The sequence below is a fragment of the Lates calcarifer genome, linkage group LG3, assembly GCF_001640805.2.
Source record: "Lates calcarifer isolate ASB-BC8 linkage group LG3, TLL_Latcal_v3, whole genome shotgun sequence".
Classification (NCBI taxonomy): domain Eukaryota; kingdom Metazoa; phylum Chordata; class Actinopteri; family Centropomidae; genus Lates; species Lates calcarifer.
In genome coordinates, this window is record NC_066835.1 from 16,884,354 (window position 1) to 16,897,243 (window position 12,890).

General features: G+C 41.9%; 1 protein-coding gene across 1 annotated transcript in view; it reads right to left on the minus strand.

Annotated features, from left to right (window-relative positions):
* LOC108903134 (ephrin type-A receptor 7-like) overlaps positions 1-12,890 on the minus strand; it is a 138,440-nt gene that overhangs the window by 40,109 nt on the left and 85,441 nt on the right. The window contains 2 exon segments of the mRNA XM_051068015.1: positions 6,270-6,599; positions 11,361-11,516. Coding sequence (XP_050923972.1) covers positions 6,270-6,599; positions 11,361-11,516 — 486 coding nt within the window.

The window sequence follows — 12,890 nt, forward strand, 5'->3', positions numbered from 1 at the left end:
CTCCACCAGTTTTTACACATGATGATCAGTTTACTTGTCATGAGGAAAACTGCTTATCCTTTAGCAACACCTGAAAGAAAATGGTTGAGAGGGCAGAGAGAATGAGAAGATATGTAATGATTATATATAACCCTTGATGTCATCATTGGGTTTTGAGACTCAAAATGTATTATTGAAAGCCTGCATTACAAACTGGACTGAACTTGACAGACATAGTCCTCGAGGAGGCAGGGGCGGGTGCATTATAGGAAATGTAGGGTCCAGAAATTCTTGAGGTTGACCCACACTGAAAAGTAAAAGCCAGGATATTTCCTCTATTTCTATTCATTTTCAAAGTCCACCAACTTTATGGTAGAACTATGCCCTATTACTGGATTTGGCAGTTTTTCTCTAGACACACCAGGACCAGTGTTAATGGCAGGAGCTGAGGAATGGCCAGTCTGCTCTAACGTCTGAGCTTCTCTGCTCATTTTTTTTTTGACCCTACTTGGCTTACCAGGATTGCATCACATTCCCTCAAAGTTCTGATTCCTTCAACTTTACACCTCTGTTCTTCTGTATTTTCACAGTATATATCCTCTGGAGTGTCACAGTTTTTCTTTTGCTTTTTTCTCTCTTTATATTTCAGTTCCCTCTCTGTTACCTTCATACCTTTACATCCTCCTCTCATCTCCTGACTTTATTCACACATAAGAACTTGTAAATACAGTATACTACTTATTCAGTTTTCTCACATACTTGATTTGTTTAAAGCACCAGGTAGCTCCACATAGTTCACACAAAAAAGTTTCTACTGTATGCACATCATTTTTGAGGAAAATCCATGCACTTTTTGCTTTTGCTCTTCACCCCTATGCCTCCATTCCTCTGCACCCACAAGGCATTCTGCTCACAATGCTACTCCGCTCACCTCTCCCCATCGCTCCACTTCTCTATTCATCCCTCTCTCCTCTCCTCCCTTTATTCCCCCATCTCTCAGGCCCATGTAACTCCGCAGGGACCAGCCATCTAAAGCCCGGCCAGTAATCCTCTCAGGATATTGAAATGCCAATCCTTCCTCCTGCCTGACCCGCACCTCCACCCCATCTCCACAGCCTTCCTGCATCCCTCTCTTCTTCCCTGCCTCAGCTAAAGGGCTTTGGATGGACCACTGGGGGCCAAGACATTCAACCCAAGTGTGCTTCTATCACACACAAACACACCCTCACAAAAAAATGCACATATATATAGAACAATGCTGAGGCAAAATGTCATTATCACATCTTTTCTTGCGCATACACAAATCAAGCATGAAGCAATGCACAGAGTGAATGGCGTGTGAGCAAGGTAAAGGACACACATGAAAGTGCTGTCATATACTCACATGGCCTGAAGCATCCAGAGCAGACTCTCTCTGTCACTCTCTTTCTCTCTCTCTCTCACACACACACACACACATATGCGTCCCTAATCCACAGCTGGATAAGGGGCCCTATGAGCCTTGGGCAAAATTGATCCCCCATTTACCCATCCCATGCCCCATCTCCTCACGCAATTCTAGCCATGTTTCTATCCCCCACTCCCTCTTCCCTTTTATCCATCCATCCATCCTTGACACACCATGCAAACCTCCCTCCTTCCCCTTGGTGGCCTGGAGAGTCCTGATAAAACCCCATCTGTCTGGGAGAAATCCACTCCTCCGCTGTGCATGTGCATCCCGTACGAAGAGATACTTTTACAGAACTCAATTTGTATTCAGTTTTAATGGAAGGTTTTAACGTCACTAGATTTAACATGCTGTTTCAGATGCTTTCGCTCTACTAAGACAGAAAATCTTAACACATTTCTAGATGTTAATTGACCCCCAGTGTGTGTGGTTGTGGTTTCTGGACATAAAACAGCACCCGCGAGCACCTTCTCTCCCCCAAACTCAGACTGTGCCCTTAAATCCTCAGGCTTTCTTGGCCCTCAGCTGCCAGCTAAACTATACCACCTGCTGTTAACAAGCTTACCGTGCCTGGACAAAGAAAGACGGTACAGTGAGAGACGATGTGGAGAGAGTCGTAGAGAGGATAGAAAGAAGCGGAGAGGTGAAGGAAGTAGGTAGCAATGCTTATGTCAAGACAGGTGGTGAGAGAAAGAGAAGATAGTGGAACGAGTGGTTGTGGATGGGGAGCCAGGAGGAGGAGGGAGAGAAATTACCATCTAAGAATAGTGAGGTGATAGGGAGAGCAGGAAAGGATATGGTGGGGGAAATGAGGAAGGAAATAGAGGGTAAAAAAAGAAGAGCTTGGGATACAGAGGCAGGGAAGAGGTGAAAAAAAAGGAGAAAGTAATAAAGAGATGATGAGGTGGCAAGAGAGAAAGAGGGTGAGAGTGTGTGCGTGCTGGTGTGTGTTAGCTTTGTTCCAAATCCCTGCTGCAGTATTTATAAAGGTCAGTGGGTTTTGATGGTGTAAAGTCTTGGTGTGGAGGCACCCACATATGTCCGGATACAAGGCTGAGGTCTGTGCAGGAATGTTTTTCGATCCTGCAGCTGACCTGGCTGCACAGGATTTCTGACCATTACAGCCTGCTCCTGCAGATGAGCTAGCACACTTCACAGTGCACAGAAGCTCTGATCAGTTTCACCCACAACAATATTGCTATAAAATCTGTCCGCTTTATCCTGCTGAGAAAATAAGACACATGGAGCCCTTATGGGTTTAGTTTCTGGCAGTAGGAGCTAAAAACTGACAAAAATGTTGCTTTTTTCGTCTTTGTTTTTCTGAAAGTTTTGGTTAGATTAGATAACGCATGCTAACACAGACTTCAGAGTAGCAGTAGTGTTAATGTTCCTGGATCAGATATGATTTAGGGATGCTATTTTGTTTACCTTTTTACTGAAGAGGTTGTACGAGAGTGAGACTAAACTGAAACTTTGTACCTTATTTTCAGGGATAATAAAGTTTACTTGACGACAGTGTGTTTATATGCTTGGTCAAACCTGATGATGAGAATTGTTTCATATTATTTCATCTACAAAATGTCATCTATTTTGAGTTTTAATGAGTTTAATCTATCTCAAGTTTTAATCTCATTTTATGTCAATGATGGTCACTATTTCCACAGGCAAATGCTATACATCTCCACTGAACAAGGTCCTGATCCCATTACAGCCCTCTAACAAATGTACCTGCACACAGACATTTACACAGCCCCACCTCATCTGACCCTAAGGCCAAGATGGCTGCATGAAAAGGTACAAACAAGTCTCTGCAGACACAACAATCTGGAGGGTAAGATGTCCGCACAGAGCCTCGTGTATAACCTATGATGAAATTTACATCATGTGAACCCCAGGAAACACTAGCTTGAGGGAGAGCTGTCCAGGTGAGGTGACCTGGTTTATGTGATCTTTTGTAGCTGTTAATATGAACCACGCTCTGCTAGTCATGTGCAGTGACTATAGGTCTTTGAACAAAAGTGGACATGAGACAAAGAGAAAGTAATTCTAAAGCACATTTCAAAATCAAATACCATCTCTCTCTGTCTCTCTTTCTCTCTCTCTCACACACACACACACACACGTGCAGCATTAAACACCTGACACCAAATGTCATTCTAAATCCTCCCTGACACTGAAAGTCTTCTGAAACCCCTGGAAACACACTCTCCTAACCCCTTGTCCAATCCTCCTGGATGACACGGTTAGCAGGACAACTCACACCCTAATACCCCATAATAACCACAAATCAACACCATGGCAACTGCTGACATGACAGACAGACAGGGAAGGGGAGATAAAAGGGAGAAAGGTTGAAAGAACTGTGGGGACTGAAAAAATAATCACCACAGGTTTGTCCTTTTCTGGTATAGGCTAGTGTCCCTAACCTTGGAGCTTGGGGTTTTTTTGGTCAGCTAAATCCCTTTAGGGAGCTGAAGATGTGGCTTGTTAGCCAAGTCACCGTCAGCCATTCTATCACAGATTTCAGCTGATGGCAGATAAAACAGTTTGGGTTGAGACAATGCAACACATACTATTGGCACCACACCAGTGACTTAAGCTTCAAAACATTCAAAATAATATGGAATCACTGTGAAAAGATCACTCGTGATGACAGTTTGGCTTCTAGTGTCTTTTACCTCTCACCAATCCCCTTATAAAACCAGAAGTAGCTGTTTCTAGTTAAACACTAATTGTTTTGTCTCTCTGACTCCCAGTGGTCAAATACTGCCCCAAGTTTTAAAATGCCATTAGTGGAATGCAAGCATGCTGAAAGGGGTTACTAAAGGATAAAATAAAAAGAGAAGCTGCAAAAAAATTTACTTATAAAATACTGCAGTTGCAAACTTGAGGCAGTGGTTTTAACTTTAGACCTACATGTCACTATTGAATACTGTCCTTCAGTCACTCACTCACACTATGTAGTCCAGATGACCAGATGTTACACTTACATAACATTTACAGTTGGTCAGCAAGAGGATGTAGGCCACCGAGACACACTCACATTCATTATAAATATTTAGCATCAATCTACTTAAACACTTACACGCAGATGCACATCTCAGTCATGAACCCCACTTTCAACGTACCAGCTGAAAAACACCAAGCATATTCTTCATTCAAATGCAAATATGCTACATCTTTCATCTTTCATCACAAGTTTATAATGAAGTTAGTTCCTTTGCGATTATAAACTGTTATACCTACCCTTAACTCACTTGAAACTAACCAGAGACCTGTGTTGAGTGCTGCTGCCATCTCAGCGCTAACATGACTAACAGTTCTCCATTCATTATGCAGCACATTTCTCTAAGCTAATTTCCAGTTAGTGGCGAAAACACACTCTCACTTTCTTCGCCGTTTCTCCATCACTTGCTGCCGTGAGCAGCACCTTTCAGTTTCTCTCCCCTCATACTTCATTTGCTTCATTAAGCCTTCAGTCTTCAGACTCATATTTCTTTCAGCATTTTCAAATGAGGAATTTGCAAACAAGTGGAGCAAACAAGCTTTTTCAAAAACACGTACAGTGAGTATGGCAGGTAAATGTATGTGTGCATTTGCAGTATAAGAGAGTGTTTGTCTGCATTTGAGCCAGAATGTGTGTGTTGTATCCTTTGTGTGTGTGTGTGTGTGTGGGTGTGTTTGGTCTTTTCACACTTGAGCTCCCCCAAATAGTGCTGTTGCAGCGCTGGTTGACAGGGCTACTTGGCAAAGTGCTTTTTCAAGCCCCTGGCTAATGGCCTGCTGAGGACTTCTGCTGATGAAAATGAGATCACCTCCACCGGCTAGACTTTTTGCTCTGTCGGCAGTGACGGGCACACTCAGTATGGGGAAGGTGTGTGTATGATGAGAGTTTGTGCTGCTTAGCATACACATAAATAAAAATCACTCTACAGAATGCACATTTGGTTTTGAATGCCATGTGTGCTGTGCTGTATGTTGCTGTATGCATCTTAAAAATTTGCATAAATCCCAAGCATATTCAAAGGTCACAAGGTGAGTGTACATACATCTATTTATGTACAGGGAGATGTACACAGTGCCTGCAAGAGAGAGAGAGAGAGAGAGAGAGAGAGAGAGAGAGAGAGAGAGAGAGAGAGATAGAGAGAGAGAGAGAGAGAGAGAGAGAGAGAGAGAGAGTGTGTGTGTGTGTGTGTGTGTGTGGTGTGTGTGTGTGTGTGTGTGTGTGTGGGTAGAAGCAGCTCACCCCTGCTGAACTGACAACTACCTCTGCTAATTTCATAAGAAATTATTTATGTGCACTTACGAAAACAAAACCTTAGAGATCTTCAGCAAATAGAAGTCAAATGAGCAAACCATAGCACCATGGCAAAGACTGCATATTTATATTAATAAATGATACTATTTTTAAGATGGCTATGGGAAACTGATCACAAAAGATGAAATGCTGGAAGAGTCAACCAGGCCCAGTTATGGAGAAAATATTTTCCCCACAACACAAACATTACCACAATCTATAGCAAAATAGCTTACTGCAAACTCCACCTTAACTTTTTTGGAAAAGAAACTGCAAATTCAGTCAAATCAGCAAGATGCTCAAATAGAGAAGGCCATGCACTGCAAGTTGATTTAAAAGAATTTTTGGGGGATTTCAGCATTTCAGAGACAATGGTGAGTGTGTTGGCTTGTCCCAGTTGAGCACATTTGCTAGTGTGACCTCATTCTTTTTCAATTACTTCTTTCCTGGACTGTAATTTACAATGTGAAATGCTTTGTCCTTGCACATACCTTTGTGTGTGTACGTGAGTGTGAAGCTATGTTTATAGATCAAACTGTGACTCACCAGGAAGGCTTGTTGACACGTTGACCTGTGTGTAGAACCTCTTGTTGGGCAACAGCTCTGACACCCCGTTTAAGGCTTCTACAGTAAACGTGTAGTTGGTGTTGGGAGGAAGGTTGACCACGGTCACGGTTCTTTCTGTCAGGCCGACCTGCTGAGGCACAAAGCCGACGCTCGCCCCGCACGGCTCGCACTGCCTCCCGACACACCGCCGGCAACCGATGCTGTAGGTCAGATCCACCCTGCCGCCTGTGTCGGACGGTGCTGCCCACTCCAGGATAAGCGTGGACTGCTTCAGGGTGTAGACCAAATCTCTAGGAGGAGAGGGGGGCCCTGAGAAAGACAAGAAGAGGGAAATTGTATTTCAGTTTATTGTTTAAGTCTTAAATAATTTATGAGTCTTTTATGAAAACAAACAAAATACAAGACACACACAGATACAGAATGGGAACTTGAGAATATCAATTCCCTGCTTTGCAAACGTTAGTACTTAAACACATCCTTTGCCTCAGCAATTGTTATCCAGCTATTTTACTTGACAAAGGATTGTACAGCTCGTTGAATCGTTAAGAATTATCTCAAAATAATAACATGCATTTATAATAATAATACCCCCAACTCTTACACTGACAGACCACCTGGTAGTGTCCACTTGCTGTAATCTTTGTAACCATGAATATAAAGCTGGGCATTGCCGGTAAAAGGGCTTGTACAAACAACATGTTTGAGTGCAACATAGTCACCTGAATTGCTTCCAAAGATTGCTCAAACATCACGACATCCTGAACATCATGATATTTTTCACACGACTGGTGGACTGGATGAAGTGCGTCAGGTATTACAGTGTGATTACATGGGCTTGGTTTGCACATCATGCCATGATAATCCTGTTTTATCCAGGATTTGGTGTTAAGAAACAATGGTTTTGATGAGAACCACTTGACCCTAATGGCAAGGGTAATTGAAAATGTGCAGTTGGTAGCGTGATTTACTAGTATATGTGGCATTATCATGGTTTAGTCAGTGGTGGCACAAAATGCATTTACTGGATTGAGATAGAGGAGGGATTAAAGATGATGCAGAGGAACAGCAAAAACACTGAGACTGAATAAATGTTTAAATATTTACTGTGTGCATCTATGTTTTTCACTGACTAAAAAACGTACAAACTTTTTTCATTTTACAGTGACATTGCTTTTACGCCGGATGTGTGCGTGCAGTACAGGTGCAGATTACAAGTTTGTCCATTATGTACTGATGTCAACAGTGCTCTGAGGAACAAAACCTCCACTTACCATCAGTAAATAAAGGTGGGTTGCCATGGAGAAGGCTTTTAACTGTCCTGGAACATGAATCTGATTTGATATGAGGGTTGTGATATGCCATATGAGTCTGAGCTGCCTACTATGAGACTGTGTATGTCAAAATCTGCTGTGGGACTCTCTGCTTTGCATGTAATTTAAAAGCCAGAGTTTTTTTAAAATGAACTACCACATGTGACAAAAAAGATTAAAAAAATATAGCTACTGTATATACAGTCCAGTTTTTTGAGGGCTGTATAAAATATCAGGCTAGAGGACTGTACCTCATCACTAAGTCAGTGTCCTGGCTGACCTGTGCCTTCTCCTGCAGGTCCTTGCACACAGACGCTAAATAGAGCTTAGGTCCATTAAAGGCCATGAATTTTATATGCGTCCTTGTATGTGTGTGCATGTGCTGTGTTATGAATAAGTGAAGGTGTGCTGCTCTGTGCGTGCTATCAAACACGTCATACACCACAGCTGCGTCCCGCTCCCAGACACACGTGGTGCACAGAGTTACATAAGCTCAGCGAGCATTCAGAACACACACACACACTGGATGCAGACACAGCTGGGCCTTTTATTCGCATCTCTCTCTACTTTTTCATGCTTTCTCTGCCTTGCACTCCCACTTTCTCCTGAAGTTTCCCTTTTCTCTCTTCTCAGCTTCAAATCAGTGTCTCATATTAAAATTTCACCTTCTCAACTCTCTAGCCCCTCTCTTTCACTCTCCGTCTCCATCCTCCATCATCCTCTTGTCCACTGCCACTCTATCATAATGCATCACAGCAAATCTAAACTTGCTGTTAATGTATTTACACTATTGCCAGTAAAGAGTGAAGAGTTTGTATATATGTAATTGCCTAAGTCAGATGCTAAGGCAGAGCTGAAGCTTTCCGTGACTCAAAATAGTCAATTGTTCTCTTGTAAGAGGACATAATAGAGGGTATGCACAATACTGGCTAACATAGACTGCTAGCACATTACAGATACCGAAGACAGTCAGGTTGTCAGTTTAATATGCATGATGGACTCCCCCTTTTTACAAGAGTTGGTTCAAAGATGTGTTAAATTGGTATCCTGTGGTTATGTGTGGTTTAACATCACCACCAGAGATTTGGAATGGTGAACTGTCTATTGACTGCAACTACATTTAAGATGTCCACATTTTCTCATGTTGTTTTTAACACTTTTGCCAGGAGTCTGCATTTAATGTATTTCCCAGAAGCTTGAAAACTGTTCTGCTGCAACTTTCCTCCAGAAAGTTATGGGCTCTCACTGTTTTCAAAAATACATTTGCAGAGACAGTACATTGGCAAACATTATGCATCACTTTAAGGTTGTTTTTTTTTCCCTTATAGTCATTATAGTATTGTCATAGCAGTCCTGTCAGCAGTAGCTCCACTCTGCCAAAAGTGAATGCAAAGAAATATTTCTGTGGCCCATGCGAGAAATTTACTTTTACTGTTTTTTTTTAACTTTTTCCCCTCCACAGCCCCTATGAAATACTAAATCATGTGCTCTAATGGAAAATTTGTAAATAGCTGTCATTAACAATGGTAATTAGTCATGTCAGGAAATTACCAGATTAACCTAATTTAAAACATGTGGCCATGTGTTCTTTCACCTGTTTGAAAAGGATTCTTAAGACAATGAATGGTCTATTATTTCAAAGAAACAGCACTGGCTTCTAACTGTGGCAAACATATTAGGGTTTAGTTACTTCACAGGCATTAATGTCAAAGGGAAAAGAATAAAATTACACTGGTATTATTCTTTAATTGCTAGGATAATAAGGTATACATATCAAACCTTATTCATCTGGCAAACTCTCCCTTTTTCTTTTATGCTTATAATGCTAGATTCATCAAGCTCTCTCTTTCTCCATCTGTGCACACGCGGTGGATTAGCCAAATCTAGGGATGATTGTAATTACCGAATCAATAGTGTAATTAATGTGGTCATTAGGCTGCTAGAAATGTTATCACACGGGGGTCACTGAGCTCAGCGATCAATATTGTAATTAAACCCCTCCAACGCAGTTACCATAAAAGCTAGTATGACCACACACTTAAGTATATATATGTACACACAAGTGAATGTGTGTGTGTACAAACATGTACGGACAGACATAGTGACCCTATGGTTTTACTGCGCTGAGTACTCCCAGGATATTGAGCCCATTATTCCTCCATCTAATTACTAAGCTATACCAATAGGCTGTACTCCATGTAGAAATCAATAGGGCTACCCTGTATGGTCTTTGTCTTATTGGCCTTGTAGTGCATCTTTATTGCAGCAGAATGCCGTTCAGTGTGGGAGAAAGAGGGAGCGAGGATGAGAGAAGGTAAGAGGTGAGAGATGAACAGATAATGTGCGGACAGTGGGGGATGAGATTATATAGTTTGTCGCTTGAGGATAGAGGGATGAGATTTCAGTTTGACAGAAGGAAGAAGAATGATAATGCGCATGAATGAAACAGATGAAAGGATGAAGAGGAAGGAAAATGTGAAGAGGCAGTGTGCAGAAAGAAGAGTGATGAGTGGCCGAGTTAAGAAGACAGACCAAGACAGAGAGGAGGAAAGTGTGTGTTCAGGGGTCAGAAAGGAGGAACGGAGAGGGTAGCCAGAGACGGGCTGGTCCAGTGAAAAGGTGGATAATGGATGTACAGCAGAAAATGGATGGGTAATGTCAGGGGGAAAGGTGGACAAATATGGAGAGAATGCACATGGTTAAGCAAAAAGATAGAGAAAATGGGGTGATGGGCTTTTTGGATGAATACATAATATGGACATAATGTTAAGGGGAATGAAGGATGGATGGGTGGTAAAAGGTTAAGAGGCAGAGAAAATGGCTGCAGTGAATGGATACATAATGTGTGTATACTATTGGATGGAACTGAGGGGGGTGTAAGCACAGGTTGGGAGTGGTCACATTTATGAGAAAGTCCACCCTAAAACATAAAATAATGTGTGTGATCCTCTGGGTATTTGCTCTGTGGAGGATCTACTCCATCTTGTTTTCTCAAACAAGAACTGGATTTATCCGATATCCTTAAAAATGTGTTAAGTCTAAAATTATTTATTCAAAATAAAACCCTACTTTTTAGCTCTCAAACAAGACCACAAATGTTCTATGTTTACTGCTGTTATCAAAGGGAAATAACAAAAAGGTGTAATGTTTGTTTGAGGAAACACATTCTTTGAGTGTCATTGTAAAAACTCTTTCACAACTCCATTATCAACAGAGCAGCACAACACATGTATCCTGTCTCCTTTTGGGACAGACTAATTCCTGGTCAACAATTTGGGCTGATTAAAACCAACACCAGGACATGGCTTTGGGTGGACTCAATCCTAGTACAGGGCTATAAGGTGAAGGAGAGGTGAAGGTTGGGGGAGATGAGACGTGGAAATGGGGTGATGAGGAGGAGCGGGAGATGGGAGAATAAGGATAGATGGCGAGACAGAGGCTGGGGAGGTGGGTGCAGGTCAGATGGCGGTTTGATGAGATGAGAAAGATGGAAGTGGATGAAAGGATGCAGGGTGAAGGACAGGTAAACCACAGGGGAAAAGTGATCTTTATGAATATATAGAGGCCAACGCCAAAAGTGGACATATAGATAAAAGGCTGAATGGGTGAGATAATGATTGGCTTTCAAACATGAAATTGCTCACTTAATGCAAAAATGTCTAGATGAAATGATACAGGATGTGAGTGTGTAATAGGAGAATGACAGAATACCAAAAGGTCACCACACACACATAAATATAAACACATATAATCTTATTACTGGTGCACGGTGCTGAGGGAGTGTCCAGGGGAGTCCTGAAGTGGTCCTCCTCACACACACACACCACAGATCCCTCATCCTCTGCGACGCTGTTGGCTGGGCAGGGGAAACACTCCTGCTGCCTGGAGGACATCTTGTAGGATCCAGGGGGACAGGCTGGAAAACAGCACAAACAGAAATACAGTACATCAGATACGTCCACAAAATTTGATTTCTGCTTTATTTATCTTAACAACTAAAATTCCTTTAAAAGCCATATGTTAAGGGGATTTCTGCATGCGGAATGAACAAATAAATCACAAATTGCTAAAAGAAATGTAAAACCAAGGGATATTGTCACAGAGAGCCTAATAAAAATGCTCCAGCTCCTTTAAAGATAATTTAAAGCCATCTTATATCACTTAAGCATTTTCAGTTCTTTGCACAGGAAATTCCACAAAGCATAGTCGTATTTTAAGGCCTAAGGAAAAAGCTCTAATCTTCCTTTCAATTCGTGAGAGAGAAAATAAAGAATGAATGAAGGAAAAAAAAGCAAGTGAATCCACGGGGAAATACAGACGAGATAAAAGATAGGATTAGTGGAGAAAAGTAGAGGAGACTTTGGCTAAATCCATCTGACAAACACAATTCTCACATTATGTGTGATCAGTGGCCTTGGCAAATGGCATCAAAGGCTGCTACTGGATTGAACCAGCTAGGCAAATGATAACAAGCCAAAGCAATGTGCAGGCACACAACTGCAAAACCCAAAACTTAATTTCCTTGTTGTTTTCCACATTTCCCACTTTATTTGCTAGTTTTTCAAATATCTCCCTCTACAGTCAGAGGTGAAACCCAACCACTGCACACGGGAGCGAGACTACAAAAGGTGAGAATGTGGGCGAGGGTGATAAGCACTCATGACCTTACACGTGCTGCTCACAAGAATGCACACCATGTAACAGAGGCTTATCAATACAGGTGTAACATCGGGCGGTGCACAAACACACACTCACAAACACACAGAGAATAAAACAGGTTATTTTACACTCTCCCTCTATGCAGTTTCATTTTCCACTTGCCGTGCCTTTGTAGCAGGTGATAATGGGTGTGAAATCAGGCAGCCAGCTTCTGCTGGATGCTCTGGTCTCCTCTCTTCTGAGACTGTATTTTAAACAGCAGGTCTACATTAACAGCTCTGGTATGCAGTGCTCTTCCTCTCTTTCCCTCTCTCCTCTGCACTCTTGCCATTCTCCTAGTACATCTGTCTTTTCGTTCTCTTTCGTTTTATCACCTTGCCCATCCTTCTTCTCTGCTTGTATTCTACCCATCTCCTGTTGATTCTCTCTCTCTCATCTATCCCTTTTATCTCTTTTTCTCAATTTAACCTTCTTTCCTCTACTAAAAACATCAACTCCAACAGGTCTTCCTTTCCTTGTGTTAACTCCTGACCAGAATGAAAACCACTGATGGTCAGACTGACTGGGCATTTTGCTCTCACCTCATTATTTAGTAATGGATTCTTGCTAGGTGTTTTCTTTGGAAGGAGGG